The sequence below is a fragment of the Callithrix jacchus genome, chromosome 1 (assembly GCF_049354715.1).
Source record: "Callithrix jacchus isolate 240 chromosome 1, calJac240_pri, whole genome shotgun sequence".
Classification (NCBI taxonomy): Eukaryota; Metazoa; Chordata; class Mammalia; order Primates; family Cebidae; genus Callithrix; species Callithrix jacchus.
In genome coordinates, this window is record NC_133502.1 from 77,200,510 (window position 1) to 77,215,879 (window position 15,370).

Here is a 15,370-nt window from a genome sequence, read left to right on the forward strand (position 1 = left end):
CCTGCAGCAAGAGGCCGACAATGGAAACCCAATCAATTTTAATTTTTTTTTTTTTTCGAGATCGAGTCTAGCTCTGTCACCTAGGCTAAAGCACAATTTCGGCTCACCGCAACCTCTGCCTCCCAGGTTCCCAACACTTAAACAAGTTACTCTCAAAAGACCAGAATGTCATGGAGGAATTTATTTTTCTGTACTTCTAGGGAGCCGTACGGACCACTCCCTTGTAATATCTATTCAAAAAAAGACCCACTCCTTTAAAATCCCTGGTAGTCTGGGAAACTGGGTGGTTTTCTAATGCTGAGCCCCTAGGCCAGTCTGAAAGGTCTCCTCCTCCTCCAGGTCAAAACAAAGGACTGTGACTCTTCGATTTCTGCTAAGATTTATTTGCCCAGCACTGCACAGCCTCCCACGTCTCTAGCTTCTTTGCTGCCTCTACAAACATGTAGAACATATTAAATGTAAGGCCTTCACTGATTTCCTTAGGGGAAACAGAGGAAGAATGAACAAGAGAACCAACCTTAAGAAAAAGTGCTTAAAGAGTTGCTGATGTCTAGCTTCAGGCACAGCCCCCCTACTTCCTTATTTAGCAGTACTTAAGGTAAAAGCCCACAACAATAGAAGTCAGAGAGCCCCTTCCTGAGGTGCTCTACGAAAATTTGCATTTCTGAGAGGCTTCCAAGGGGCCTTACTCAAATTCATCTTTCTTTTCCCCAGGCTGGCAGTTAACTGAGGAATTGCAGGATAAAATGTTAAAGTGCTGGTGAAAAATAGGGATTGCTTGCAGATGTAGAATTTGGGGCCAGGAAATCTACTCTGCCCTCCAATCGTCTCACCCTTTTAGAAGCTACCACGGACAATTGTTTAAAGGCCCTCTCAAATGACCGTTTTTGGTTAAGTTCCAGGAAGATAGAGCATTATTTTAATCTAGTAGAAAAAGAAGAGGATATGACCCTACAGCGTGCCAGATAAAAAAGTTCAAGGACTAAATTTGCCCCTTGCTTCAATACTTCATAATATAATTGGACCTGTCGACACCTCGGATATACACAGCAATGAGTGTATAAAATCACTGAGTTAATGTGGGTGCTGGATTCCGAGATGAGAAACTCTGAGGTGCAAACCACTAGGGCATATTGCGCTTCCATGGAAGTTTTATCGGGTCCTTAAGAAGGCCTTGCTTGGTCTTTTTGAAGGCTGGGCATAGGTCGATAAATGGAGCGTAGTTGTTTAAACAGTTCTAATAAAGTTCTGAAATCAACTCTAGTTTAAATCTACATAGCTGCAGGCAATGTAATCAGGCCATACTCTTCCAAGCTGGCAGCCATGGCAAAAATTCCTTTCTCTTGGCGCGAATTACAAGGAAATCCAAGAACGACTTTAAGATCTATATCCCAAAGACCTGGAGTTAAGTTACTAGGGTGGGGATGTGTAAAGGTCTGGTGACTCACTAAAGTCAGCTGGGACCTGGGGTGCTGGCACCCGGAGGATACAGAAGAAACAAAAGTTGGGGGGCTGGCGAAGGTCGCGAGCACACTTGATCTCTGATTGGCGGAACCGCTCAGAGTTTTCTTTATGGCGTCACCGAGTACCTGCCTGTAGAAAGGCCCCGTCTCCGTGACGTCACGCACTGCCGGCCAATCAGAGGCCTCGGTCTGCGGGCCCCGAGGAGGGTTGTGGGCCCTTTTTTGTGAATGAAGCGCCACGGAGCAGCCCTCCCAGGGTCCCCGCGAGCCGCGTCCCGCTGTGCCCAGGCGCCTCCGCAGCGGCGTCCGCGTCCGCGTCAGCGGGGTGCGCGCACGGTTACCCCGGGCAGCCCCGGCCGCCAGCGGCAGCCCCGTCGCCTTGGCCGCGCCAGCGGGCTGAGGGCACCTGGGGGCGGGCTGGGGGCGCCGGCCGCTGCAGGAGGCGCTGTAGCGAGGTCTGAGGCGCGGGTTCCGCGGCGGCGGTGGCGGCGGGAGGGAGCGGGGCAGGCGCCTTGGGCCGGGCCCCTCCTCCGGCTCCTGCGCGGCCGTCTCCAGCCGGCGCCCGCTGTCCCCGCTGCGCCGCTCTGCGCCCGCCGCCCCGAGCGCCCGAACTGGGCTGGCGAGAGCCTCGGCGGGCGCGCGGGCGGGCGCGCGGGCGGGCGCGCGGGCCATGGTCGTGGCCCCCTGACTGGCCGCGGCCGCCTCCATGAAGCGGAAGAGCGAGCGGCGGTCAACCTGGGCCGCCGCGCCCCCCTGCTCGCGGCGCTGCTCGTCGACCTCGCCGGGCGTGAAGAAGAGCCGCAGTTCCGCGCCACAGGATCCGCGCCGCCTGGACCCCGAGGACGACGTGTACCTGGACATCACGGGTGAGCCGACCAGCGGGCGCGCGGAGGGCCCCGGACGGCCGCACCCGGCGCGGGGCCCTGGCCCACCTCCTGGGCTGCCCCGGGCCTCCGGGGGCCGGCCGAAACGCCTCCGCGCCCACCCTCCTAAACGCCGCGTCCGCCACACCCCCTTTAGGAGCCCGGCTCCCGGGGAGCACCCCCCACCCTAAGTTTCCAGCTGCGTGGGCTGCGAGCTGTAACTTTAGCCGGTGCACCCTCCTCCAGCGAGATGAACCGAGGGTCACCTTTCTTGGTCGCGGGCGTCAGCCCGGCGCCTCGAATCTGCAGGTCCTCCCCGCGGGCTGCTTCTGAGAGCCTGTGGATTCCGCCTCCTGGGGTTGCCAGCTGGGTTGGCCCTCGCGCGAGTCACAACCTCTGAATCAGTCCCAGAGGATTCACTGAGTGCAATGAACGCGCCTGGCACGGGAGCTGCCCCTTTTTGGCGTTGGCCATACTCCTGCTGCTCCGTAGCCTCCGGGCTCCGGGGGCGCCGCGTTTCCCGCCCGGCGCGGAAGCCCGAGCCCCTCTCCGGGTCGTCCCGCGCCCTGGCCCCCAGCGCGCCCCTCGCAGGTCTTCTCCTCCTGGGGTCCGCTCCTCTCCGGGGCCTCGAGAAGGAAGGTGTCACGTTAATGGCATTCGAGCCAGCCGAATGCGGGGATTGTCACTTGAGAAATCCCTGCCAGCCTGAGCAGGTAGCCTAGCAGCCCTTTGATAGCTGTTCTGTCAGTGCTGATTCGACCGTTCTTGGAGACTCATAAATCCAATTTGGCAGCTGTTAGGTTTGCTGGGATTGACAGTGACGCGTGTGAAGGCATTAAGTGTGATGATGTATGTGGCAACGCTGTGTAAACAGCAGAGCTGTCCACGTTTTGAGGGAATTGGCAGTCTCTGTGGTGGGGAATGTGTCAACCTCGGAGCATGGCGTTATTAAAGACTTTCCCGCCCTTAGCCTTTGATAAACTAGGTGAGCCGGAGTAGTGAGAACATTTAAGTTGAGTCTTAGGACGACGCAGACGTTAAGGAGAAGTAATATTCTAGGTTCATGGACGGTCTGGAAACTAAGGTCCATTTGAAACGAAGCTGAGAGCAGGGCAGGTTTGTCCGCTTTGATGGGTGGCCCTTGAGAGCTAGGGCGGGCAGAGGAAGGGGTTACCCGAGTACCAGTCCCTGGCAGTTAACTGTGGGGCCTGGGTGCGCGGTGGCGCTGCAGGAGGTGAAGCCTGCTGAAGCTGAGAACCAGGTCCTTCCAACGTTGTGCACTTCCGAGGAGAGGGCCTCTCTGAGGATGGGTGGGTCTGGGAGCGGGTGTGCCTACAGATTGCTTCTGCCTGTTACTATTTATACTTCTTAAAACGATCTGTGTTGAATGGCATTTAATTTTAGGACAAATAATTCATTTTATGTGGTACAGAACTCCAATTCTAAAGGTGCACAGAAAAGTTGGTTTTATAGCTTCCAGGGGTACTTCTATAGAGGCAACTACTCTTCCCAGTTCCTGCATGCGTACTATATAGGCTGTATACTCTCTACCATACACGTGTGAGTAGCACACAACATGTCGTGCACATGGTTCCATTTTCATAGTGTTTTTTATTAGAATGATTGTTCTGAATTGGTGCATGGAAGACTTACTTGATTTTAATTACCACTTAGGCCAGTGTACATACTGTTTTATGAATAAAACCATTAAAAAGTACATATGGATTTAAATGTATATATAGATTTAAATGTTTTTTAACCTGTTTAGACAGTCCCTGTTGATGAACGTTTAGTCAGAAGGTTTGTGACAGCAAAGGCATTGGAGTAAATAAATGTTTCTCCTCGATGAAGATGATTGAGATTGATGGAGATGAAATGTGATGTGGCTAGCCTTCGTGAGGCAGTCACCAGTTAATTAACTTCAGAAAAATGTAACCAAGCAGAATACTGAGGAGAGGTGCATTATATGAAATAAAAATGCTATCAGATTTCAACCTCTAATAATGGAAGGGTCCAACTTTAATGTAAGGGAGCTCCAGGGAAGTAAAGGTTATAGTCACCTTTCCCTGTGACTTCTCTAGGTGTCCCTCAGTGATAGTCTTGGCTTCCTGGAAAAATGATACTTAGTCTGTTGCAGTGTGATATACAAGGCCAATTAAAGTATCTTCAGATGCAGTGTTCAGATTACTTTTTTTTTGAGATGGAGTTTCGCTCTTGTTACCCAGGCTGGAGTGCAATGGAGCGATCTCGGCTCACCACAACCTCCGCCTCCTGGGTTCAGGCAATTCTCCTGCCTCAGCCTCCTGAGTAGCTGGGATTATAGGCATGCGCCACCATGCCCAGCTAATTTTTTGTATTTTTAGTAGAGACTGGGTTTCACCATGTTGACCAGGATGGTCTTGATCTCTTAACCTCGTGATCCACCCGCCTCGGCCTCCCAAAGTGCTGGGATTACAGGCTTGAGCCACTGCGCCCAGCAGTGGCTTTTGGGGGAACGCTTGAGGCCTGTCCTTAGCAAATGGCAACTAGTCCCTTCCTTCCCAACGTGTTTTTCCCTTCATTATTGTTTTCTTAATTTACAAAGCAGTGCATGGCTGGGTGTGGTGGCTCACACCTGTAATCCCAGCACTTTGGGAGGCCGAGGTGGGCGAAGTCAAGAGATGGAGACCATCCTGGCCAACAACTAAAATACAAAAATTAGCTGGATATGGTGGTGTGCACCTGTAGTCCCAACTACTCGGGAGGCTGAGGCAGGAGAATTGCTTGAAGCCAGGAGGCGGAGGTTGCAGTGAGTTGAGATCCCGTCACTGCCCTCCAGCCTGGTGCCTGGCAAAAGAGGGAGACTGTTTCCAAAAAAAAAGCAGTGCATGTACACTTTCAAACATTATTAAATGAGTTTTATAGAGTCTCCCTCTCTTGGTAATGATTTTCTTCCTTCAATTTTCTGTGCACATTCAAGTTTCTAGAAATTGTGCCGTACCAGCAGGATTAGATCTCTCTCTCTCTCGTTTTTTGTTTGTTTGTTTGCTTGTTTTGTTTTGTTTTTTGAGACAGAGTCTTTCTCTGTCACCCAGGCTGGAGTGCAGTGGTGCCATCTCAGCTCACCACAACTTCCACCTCCTGGGTTCAAGCGATTCTCCTGCCTCAGCCTCCTGAGTAGCTGGGACTACAGGCGCGTGCCACCATGCCCAGCTAATTTTTGTATTATTAGGAGAGATGCGGTTTCAGTATGTTGTCCAGGCTGGTCTCAAACTCCTGACCTCGTGATTCATCTGCCTTGGCCTCCCAAATTGCTGAGATTACAGGCCTGAGCCACTGCGTCCTGCCGATTAATTTTTTGATGGTTGCATTGTACGGCCATCATGATTTATTTAGTGGTAATAAATAGATGGTTATTTGGGAGTTTTCCAGTCCCTATTGCAAATGGCTGCAGTAGCATCAGTGTATGTGTCTTGTTTACATGTGTGACTATATCTATAGAGTACATTTCTAGAAGTGATGATGCCAGGCCAGAGTACATATACACTTTATCCCTTCCTCAGTGGACTTTTTGGCTATTATGAATAATGCTGCTGTGAACATTCATATACAGGTTGTTGCATGGACATGTTTTCAGTTCCTTTGGATATCATACTTAGTAGAATGGCAGGGTCACATGGTAACTCCATGTTTAATGTTTGAGGAATTGTCAGACTCTTTTTGCAGAGTGAGGCTACACCACTAGCATTTCCCCCAGCAATGTAGCAGTTATTCTACATCCTCACCAATGCTTATTATTGGATTGAAAGGATACTTTCACAGTGGAGTAGGTTTTTAAAAATTGATGCATGTTGTCACTTCTGTCCAGCCTTCTCTTAAATACATCATTTTTAAACTTTAGTCCTTTGACATTTTTATTGCAACCTATTTAATCTGTAAATTGAATTCCCATAGATCCCAGGATACTTCATGTGTGTGTATTTAACGTAGGATGCTTAATGCCTATTTTTGTTCCTATCGTCGTTTGTTATATATTACTATCCTTTAGTGTCTAGCCACCCACACCACTATACTGGGCATTTACTCTTATTTTTTTTTGGAGATGGAGTTTCGCTCTTGTTACCCAGGCTGGAGTGCAATGGCACGATCTCAGCTCACCGCAACCTCCGCCTCCTGGGTTCAGGCAATTCTCCTGCCTCAGCCTCCTGAGTAGCTGGGATTACAGGCAGGCGCCACCATGCCCAGCTAATTTTTTGTATTTTTAGTAGAGACTGGGTTTCACCATGTTGACCAGGATGGTCTCGATCTCTTGACCTTGTGATCCACCCGCCTCAGCCTCCCAAAGTGCTGGGATTACAGGCTTGAGCCACCGCGCTCGGCCCGGCATTTACTCTTCTTAGGAGCAGACTAAGGGGTTTAATTCGCACCCAAACCCCATCCACCTCTCACTGAGCCGTTCATTCAGTTCTTGCCATGTGCACATGGATTTTTTTACTTGAGCTGTACTCCTAGTGCAGTTTCAGTGCACCATGAAAATAAAAGGTTATAAAGACAGTGTAGGCTGGGCGCAGTGGCTTACATCTGTAATCTTAGCACTTTGGGAGGCCAAGGCAGGCCGATCACCTGAGGTCAGGAGTTCCAGACCAGCCTGGCTAACATGGTGAAACTAAAAATGCAAAAATTAGCTGGGCGTGATGGCATCCGCCGGTAGTCCCAGCTACTCAGGAGGCTGACACACGAGAATCCCTTGAACCGGGGAGGTGGAGGTTGCAGGGAGCAGAGATCGAACCACTGCATTCCATACCACTGCATTCCAGCCCGGAAAGTGTAAACTGTAAGTGTTAATGCTAAAAAGATGCTGAGTAAAGATCAGAATGAGCTGTTAGCAGTCTAGGAAACTTGAGGAAGTGGGGAGGTTAAGGAGGGTTTTCAAGGAAAAAATGCTGGATTTTTCTATGAACCTTGTTAATGTCAGAGGTCTGAATCTTTATCTCTATTTTCCTATCCCTTAAATAGGGACTTCCATTCATGGCAGTTTACTTCCTCCTTTACTCAGGAAAAAAAAAATGTAAAAGACTTTAACATTACTGCATATATCTATGTTTGATAATTTATAAGATGTAATAGTTGGTGCAGAGCTTCTATTTATTTTACTATTTTTATTTTTAAAATTTCTGATTAGGCTGGGAGCAGTCACCTATAATCCCAGCACTTTGGGAGGCCAAGGCAGGCAGATTGCTTGAGTCCAGGAGTTCAAGAGCAGTCTGGCCAACATGGCAAAACCCCTACTCCGGAGGCTGAGGTGGAAGAATCACTTGAACCTGGGAGGTCAAGGCTGTAATGACCTGTGTTCATTCCACTGCACTCTAATCTGGGCAACAGAGACACAATAAAACCCTGTCTCAAAAAAAAAAAAAAAATTCTGATTAGTAAAGAATATTGGTAATAGCTACTGGCTAAAAGGTTCTTGGTGGTTTGTATTACATTTATTTACCTTTTTAAAAATAAGTTTTCCAGTGTCTGCTGTGATCTGACTTTTAAAGAGTGTATTATAACAGTAAATAATTTTATTGGAGAAACACTAATTGAGGTCAAGATTGTCATTTTAAAGCACTGATTAATGGTGATGTATTAGATACTCATCAAGTAAATTAAACAAACACAGCATTTCTCCTCCCTCTTTCCTTTTTAGGATCTTTAAAATTCACAGCAGACATTAGACAGGGAAAATTTATTCATTAATTCAAGAAGTATTTATTGCATGCTTACTATGTAAAATAATCATGCATATTCATTGCAGTGACGAAAGTATATTTTTCTTGATAGAAAAGGAATGCTGTTATGTAGAGCACTAAGTCAAGGAGAAAAATTGTCTTGTCTTCAAGAGTTTTGTATTATGGTAGATATTCAGTTTCAGAACTGAAGCCCACTGTAGTATGTAGTGTGCATTTTTCTTCTTGCCTATGTCTTGTTTCTCTAACTTACACTTAAATTTGTAATGTGAATTTGTATTCTTGATATCTATGCTTGCTTAATTCTTCAACATCTGCACTTCTGATGTTCAAGTTATCTGCTTTAAATCTAATTCCTTAGGCGCTCCAACACCACATGCAGGCAACAATTTGAGTTTCAAATGTCACTCCTTAAATGGACATACAGAGTAGTTGGGTGCAGACATGAAGGCAAAGTGGACTAATTATGTTGCAGAAACGGTACTGATGCCAGGGAGTTGCCAGTCAGTGCTAGTTGTAATTGCTCTCTCCTTTTGAATGGGAAGGAATGTTCCCCATTTCTATCAGGGTTAGGAAGAGCTTAACTGAAACCACACTGGATTTTTACAATGGAAGAAGGGCACTGGTGCAAACAAATGACATTTTTTGAAAGCCCTGAGATGGTCTGTGGGAATCACTGAATTGATAGGTCAAATGCTTTGCTTTTAGGGGAAAGAATTTCAGAAGATCAAAACCCTCCACTTTCCCCCCGAAGAAGCCAAGAGCCAGAGATAAAACTGGGCTTCATTGATGTAGTTTCCTTTTGGCAAAGCTATGACTACCTGACTTTTACTGTTGCCAGCAGATAAAGCTGCTTCACAGTGTACATAAATGATCTATTGGACATCTCCTAGTTACTCCTGTGCTACTTAGGCTAGGAGATGAATAATTACCTACTGAATTTGGGAAAAATGAGCAAACCAAGTACATAATTCAGGTCTACTACAGGTCATGCTGTTTTCCAAATTGACTGTCATTAGCAGCCCCTGTTTTCCAGATATTTTATTCATTCAACAAATGCATAATGAATTTGTGCAAATGAATACCTACTCTTCCAAGCTTTTGTCCCCCTTCAAGTGCTAAAAATAGAGCACTGCTAGAGACAGTCCCTGCTCTCATGGAGTTTATGTTTTCTGTGTTAATTGAGAAAATAACACTGGTAGTGTCTGAGGAACTAGCATATGAATAATCGTATTGCGATTGAAATCAATGGGGAAGAAAAGCTTTAATCAAAGAGTTTTTGAAGAGCCAATTCTTTGAGGCCAACTAAGCTAGCTGTTAGTTATGAGGACACTGGGGAAATCTAGTCTCTGTCCCATCCTGGAGTTGAGCACAGACGGATTATTAATAACCTTTTGGAGCCTTGATGCTCTCATCTGCAACAGATTTGTTACGAGAGTGAAGTGAAGGGGATGCATACTTGATGCTCGTTGATGGCCAGGGCTACATCAGTGTTCTCTTGTGTCACATGCATGACAGCAGCCGGGAGTACAAAGGGCAGCCTGAGGCACAGTCATCACGCCTGGAAGGGTTTCAAGCTAAGAAGCAAACATTCCCGTGTACTTGCACAAAAGGTTCAGTGAATCAGCACAGTGGAAATGCAGTGTGTTCCTCTCTCTGCGTCTGAGAGCAAGCTGGGGGCAGAAATGCTCCAGATGAGGCTGGCTCAGTATTTGTCAGAGCAGTGGAGGAGGTTTGGTGCCGTGGTGATCATCTTTTCTGCCTTGGGAGAAATGTTATGGTTTCTTTTTAGAAAGATTCCCTATAAAAGGAGGAGTAAACCAAAGCTGCTACTTCATTCTTGAAGCTATTGTTATGTATTTTTATTACACTGAAGACGTATATTGCCTAATATTGAATTACAGTAAGCTTATTGTTGGGGAGGTCTTCTTAAAGATGGGAGACCCCTTACTATGGGAGAGCCTGAGGTAGAAAATGAAACCATATATGAAATTATTTACTGATAGAATATACATTTTCAGAGTGGTTAATTCAAAAAATGGTCTCATATATGTTTTAAAATAGTGTTTCACAGACGATTGTCCAAAAGATTTGAAACTGATGGTGCATATTATTGGAAGACAGGGCCTTTTTTTATTTTTTTGTTTGTAAAACAAATTGCCTTTCAAAGGACCTTTCTACGCTTAATGTGTAGCAGAGAGAAACAAGTTACTTGGAAAGGTTGGGAGTAGGATATAAAGAAGAAATTAGATCTTTAAATCTATTTTTTATTACCCTGGGAGAAATGAATTTTAGTAGCCAGTATTTTGTTTTCCTTCCCATCTTAGCTACTGAATATTTTTATAACCTAAGTAAATCCTTCACATCACATTAAAATTGTTATAAGGATCTGTGAGTTGACATGAAAACATGAACAGACCATCTGAACATCTCAAAGCCACACCTCGTCTAGATCAGGTGCCTTTTTGAATGAGGTAAGTAAGTGCGGGGTTGTTGAGGACAAATGTGGAAGAGATTGTGTTAGAGACAAACAGACTTTCGCAGGAACTAACCAATCTTCAAATATTGTTTCTTTCACTATTTCATTTTTAGCTTCCAAACTGAGTCATTTGATTTCCAGTTTTATAAGAAAAATTGAATTCCATATTAGGCAGGGATTACTTTTGAAAACATTTTCCAAAATTGATTGTAACCTTGTAAACTCAAGGATGTTGAAGTGGAATGTGTACATCTCATCTGGACTCTCTAGTTTATATGAAAATTTTACGCCCTTTTCTCTCTTTTTTTTTTTTTCTATAGCTTTTCATGGATACTGCTCCAACAAAGGTATTCAGATCATTGACTACTTTGCAGTTCTTTTATATGACTTTAAACTGTAGAATTTAATCTGTTAGTTGTCATTCTTGGTTCCGTCCTTTCCTGTTTTCTTGTCTTAATCTTAGGTAGTAGATTCAGTTTTCCGTAACTGTAGAGTAGCATTGGTATGTTTATGACTTAAGTTGAAATTTGTCTTTATATGAAAAGTTGTGTTGATTTCTATGATAATTAATACTAAAAGTAGTGTCTGTGATAATTTATTGGATTAATATGAATGCCGAGTTTGGGTGACAGATAGTTTTGTTAATATTCACTTTTCCTTTTTAAATTGAATCTCACTTTTGTAGGCTCTTGTGGAAAGGGTACTCACAATAAGTTGTTATAACTTTAACAGCTACTCTTGATTTTTTTTCTGAGGTCATTTAGTTCCTTCGAGACATTTATTTGATTAATAGGTTTATATCATATTTACTGAGTTTGGCAAGAGGGAGGTGTCATGAAATGCTAACTTGGGGAACAGAGAAATGCTTTTATATTTCTTTTTTAATTTAAAAAGTATTCTTACTCACTTTGACTTTTAGATGCCTCAGATATGGGCAGTAAGCAGAAAACGAATCTGAATGGGCATGTTTGTGTGTGTGTGTATCTGTCTGTGTGTCTGTCTACATAGCTTTCCAATTTAAAACAATTCTTACTTTAATCTCTTGGTCTTTTATACAGCTTTTTAAGTCTCAGCATTATTTATATTCTAGAGGAGCAATTCTTCGTGAACGCTTTATTCACCAGTTGGTTCAAAAATTTAGTCTCATTCATTGTCTTTGAGTCTGAAAAGCTGAAGAAGCTAGGCTAGATAAATAATTTTAGTTGCATAAGATCACATATCGACTTCATTTCTCAGGTAGTTCAGTTTTTATTTTATTTTATTTTTTGAGACGGAGTTTTGCTGTTGTTACCCAGACTGGAGTGCAATGGCACGATCTTGGCTCACTGCAACCTCTGCCTTCTGGGTTCAAGCGATTCTCCTGCCTCAGCCTCCCGAGTAGCTGGGACTACAGGCTTGCACCACCATGCCCAGCTAATTTTTGTGTTTTTAGTAGAGATGGGGTTTCACCTCATTGACCAGGATGGTCTTGATCTCTTGACCTCGTGATTCAGCCGCCTTGGCCCCCCAAAGTGCTGGGATTATAGGCGTGAGCCATCGTGCCCAGCCAGTAGATCAGTTTTATACCATTAAAATTTGGTTGGCAGTGTACTTTTTACAAAATAAAAACATCTTGTTTCCTTGGCCGGGCTAGGTGGCTCAAGCCTATAATCGCAGCACTTTGGGAGGCCGAGGTGGGTGGATCATGAGGTCAAGAGATCGAGACCATCCGGGTCAACATGGTGAAACCCCGTCACTACTAAAAATACAAAAAATTAGCTGGGCATGGTGGCGTGTGCCTGTAGTCCCAGCTACTCAGGAGGCTGAGGCGGGAGAATTGCCTGAACCCAGGAGGCGGAGGTTGCCGTGAGCCAAGATCACACCATTGCACTCCAGCCTGGGTAACAAGAGCGAAACTCTGTCTCAAAAAAACAAAAAACAGACAAACAAAAAACATCTTGTTCCCGATGTCTGTGATTGTTGTTCCTTCAAGTTCTCATTTGAAAGTAAAATTACTTTCTTGGCACTGCTGTGCAATTTATGACATTGATCTTTTTATATCCAATCCATAATGCATACAATCATTACAAATTCTGAATTCTGCAAAGCCTTCTCTTGATTTTTAGGACCATCTCAGCTGAATCATTCATTGTATTTTGCTCATTTATTATTTGTATTTATATGACTGGTGCTATGGAACTAATTAATGTATTTATTCTACAAGTATTTATTAAGCAGCTACTTGAATTGGGCCAACGGTTATTTAAAAAAGCACAGGGGCAAGGGATGTTATAAATCATGCTCCTTTTCCCTGAAGACTAACAAAGAATACACTCTTTTTTTTTTTTTTTTTTGAGACAGAGTTTCACTCTTGTTACCCAGGCTGGAGTGCAATGGCGTGATCTCGGCTCACCGCAACTTCCGCCTCCTGGGTTCAGGCAATTCTCCTACCTCAGCCTCCTGAGTAGCTGGGATTACAGGCACACGCCACCATGCCCAGCTAATTTTTTTTTGTATTTTTAGTAGAGATGGGGTTTCACCATTTTGACCAGGATGGTCTCGATCTCTTGACCTCATGATCCACCCGCCTCGGCCTCCCAAAGTGCTGGGATTACAGGCTTGAGCCACCGCGCCCGGCCAAAGAATACACTCTTAAGTCATCATCTCAGTGAAGACAGGTAATGAAAGAATTAGTCATTATGTAGTTTGCTCTCTTCTTCATTTAAACAGCATCAGTTTCAAAGAATTGTGTGTTGGAAATGTAACTTGATAATTCCTATACAAAATGAATAATTTGGACTGAGCGGAGTGGCTCACACCTGTGATCCCAGCACTTTGGGGAGACCATGGCAGGCAGATCACTTGAGGTCAGGCGTTCAATACCAGCGTGGCCAACATGGTAAAACCCATCTCTACTAAAAATACAAAATTAGCTAGACATGGCAGGTGACTGTGTAAGCTCAGCTCCTCGGAAGGCTGAGGCAGGAGAATTGCTTGAACTGTGGAGGTTGCAGTGAGCAGAGATTGTGCCACTGCATTCCAGCCTGGGTGACAGAGTGAGACTCTGTCTCAGAAAAAGATAAATAACTTTTCCAATGTCTGGTGAAAATGATTTGTCTTATGGTGTGTCTTTTCATGTATGTTTTAACCTTCAAAAGAAACAACAGGGAAAGTGTCATTTTGGTATGTAACTAATTATGCATTATATAAGTATATGTTTATAATTCACTGAAAACCCTATCTCTAGTAAAATATATCTAAAGGAAAAGGTTTACATTTCAGTTAATTCTATATCTCTAATTTGAATCTCCAGCTATCCTAGAGGATATAATTTAAAATAAGATCTCTTATTTATTATTGTTAAGAAGTAATTAACCTTTAAGCTGGGTATTGCTTCTTAAATTGAAGGCACTAAAGATAAAAATTACTAAATATTTCGGGAACTAGATTTAATTGTGTGTCTTGAACTGAAAAATATTCGAATTTTCCATTCTTTCATGGGTGCTGGGGAAGAACTGCTTTGACATAAATGCATAACAGAATTTAAATTTTCGTCTTATATTTTGGGGAGTTGTTCTCAGTTTGCTCTTGGAATTTATTATTGTAATACTGTCATTAGATAGCTTGTTGGAAGCACCTAATATGTGAAAGTGAAGCATCTTAACGTTTATCTCTTCTTTCTGACAATGAACTGTCAAAAAAGCTTTGAGTTTAGCTAGCAAGCACCACTCTTAATATATTCTAATTTTAAACTACTGTAACTGAAAGGGCATACAGTACTAATTCAATCCAGATACATTTGAGTGTGTTTGATAGTCTCATCCTTGCAAGAGATGCTGCAAGAGACATGGCAGGGATTTCAGACCGGACTACTGACATCTGGAAAGTAACACTTGACTAGCACACAGACCAGGTCAGACAAGGTTAAACCTGGTGCTGCCAGCTGTTTTGCATGGAGCACCCACCTTATCGGTAAGTCAGAGAGAGTCAAACAAGATGGGTGCCTCTGAATGAATGGGATCCTTGGAAAGGAGGTTTAAACTAGGTTTTAAAGATTTTTATATTTTCCCCTCCAGAACCAGCAGGAACTGTTCTGGATCACAGAAACACATGAGACTCCTTTCTTCTTGACAGCACCAGTGACCCTGTGGTGGCAGTTGTGGGGTGGGTGATTGCTGGGAGTGGGAATGGACTCTAACCCAGCATGAGGCAAAGATTCTTTTCCAACTTCCCCAGACCTGTCCCACCTTGCTTTTGTATTCTGCCAGTAAAAGGCATTAAGACATCACATGTAACCTGAAGTAAATAACAGCTTTGCTCCAAAATTGAAAAAAAAAAAAAAATTAGTGAGCTCTGTCTTACTGAGGAAGGCAGGAAAAGTAAGAAGTACCTCAAAGCATCTTTTATCCCTGGGGGCCTCTTCAGGTAGTATTGAAAAGATTTTTGGAGCTTAAATTTTTGGATTCAGAAGACAACCATTTCCTGCCACAGTGCTAACAGAATTTTTTCTTAATGTGAAAGTTTTGGGAATTTCCAAAATAAAGATCTGTGGGCTATTCTGAAAGCTGACCAGTAAATTCCCAATAAACTCAGACAACCCCCCCCCGCCCCCGCTTTTTTTAAATTAAAGCTCTGGATTAGGAACTCTTATTTAAAATTAAAAAAAAATTTTTTGAGACACAGTCTTGCTCTCTTGCTCAAGCTGGAGTGCAGTGATGCAATCATAGCAGCCCCCATTTCCTGGGCTCGTGATCCTCCCATGTCAGCCTCCTGAGTAGCCGAGATTACAGGTGCATGCCACTATGCCCAGCTACTTAAAAAAAAAATTTAGTAGGCCAGGCGCAGTGGCTCATGCCTGTAAATCTCAGCACTCTG

At 44.3% G+C, this 15,370-nt stretch overlaps 1 protein-coding gene across 17 annotated transcripts in view; it reads left to right on the top strand.

The window, feature by feature from the left end:
- Window positions 1-1,673: 1,673 nt before the first annotated feature.
- CDC14B (cell division cycle 14B) overlaps window positions 1,674-15,370 on the top strand; it is a 138,808-nt gene continuing 125,111 nt past the window's right edge. For 12 of the 17 annotated variants that reach the window (XR_004743261.3, XR_004743267.3, XR_013532383.1 and 9 more), the window contains exon 1: window positions 1,674-2,329. Coding sequence is in view for 12 of the 17 variants with exons in the window: in XM_035300279.3 (XP_035156170.2) it covers window positions 1,692-2,329 (638 nt within the window). In the remaining 5 variants the exon portion in view is untranslated. Of the gene's footprint in view, window positions 2,330-10,836; window positions 10,864-15,370 lie in introns of all 17 variants that reach the window. The other 5 variants (XM_078365726.1, XM_078365724.1, XM_035300395.3 and 2 more) reach the window with 3 other exon arrangements.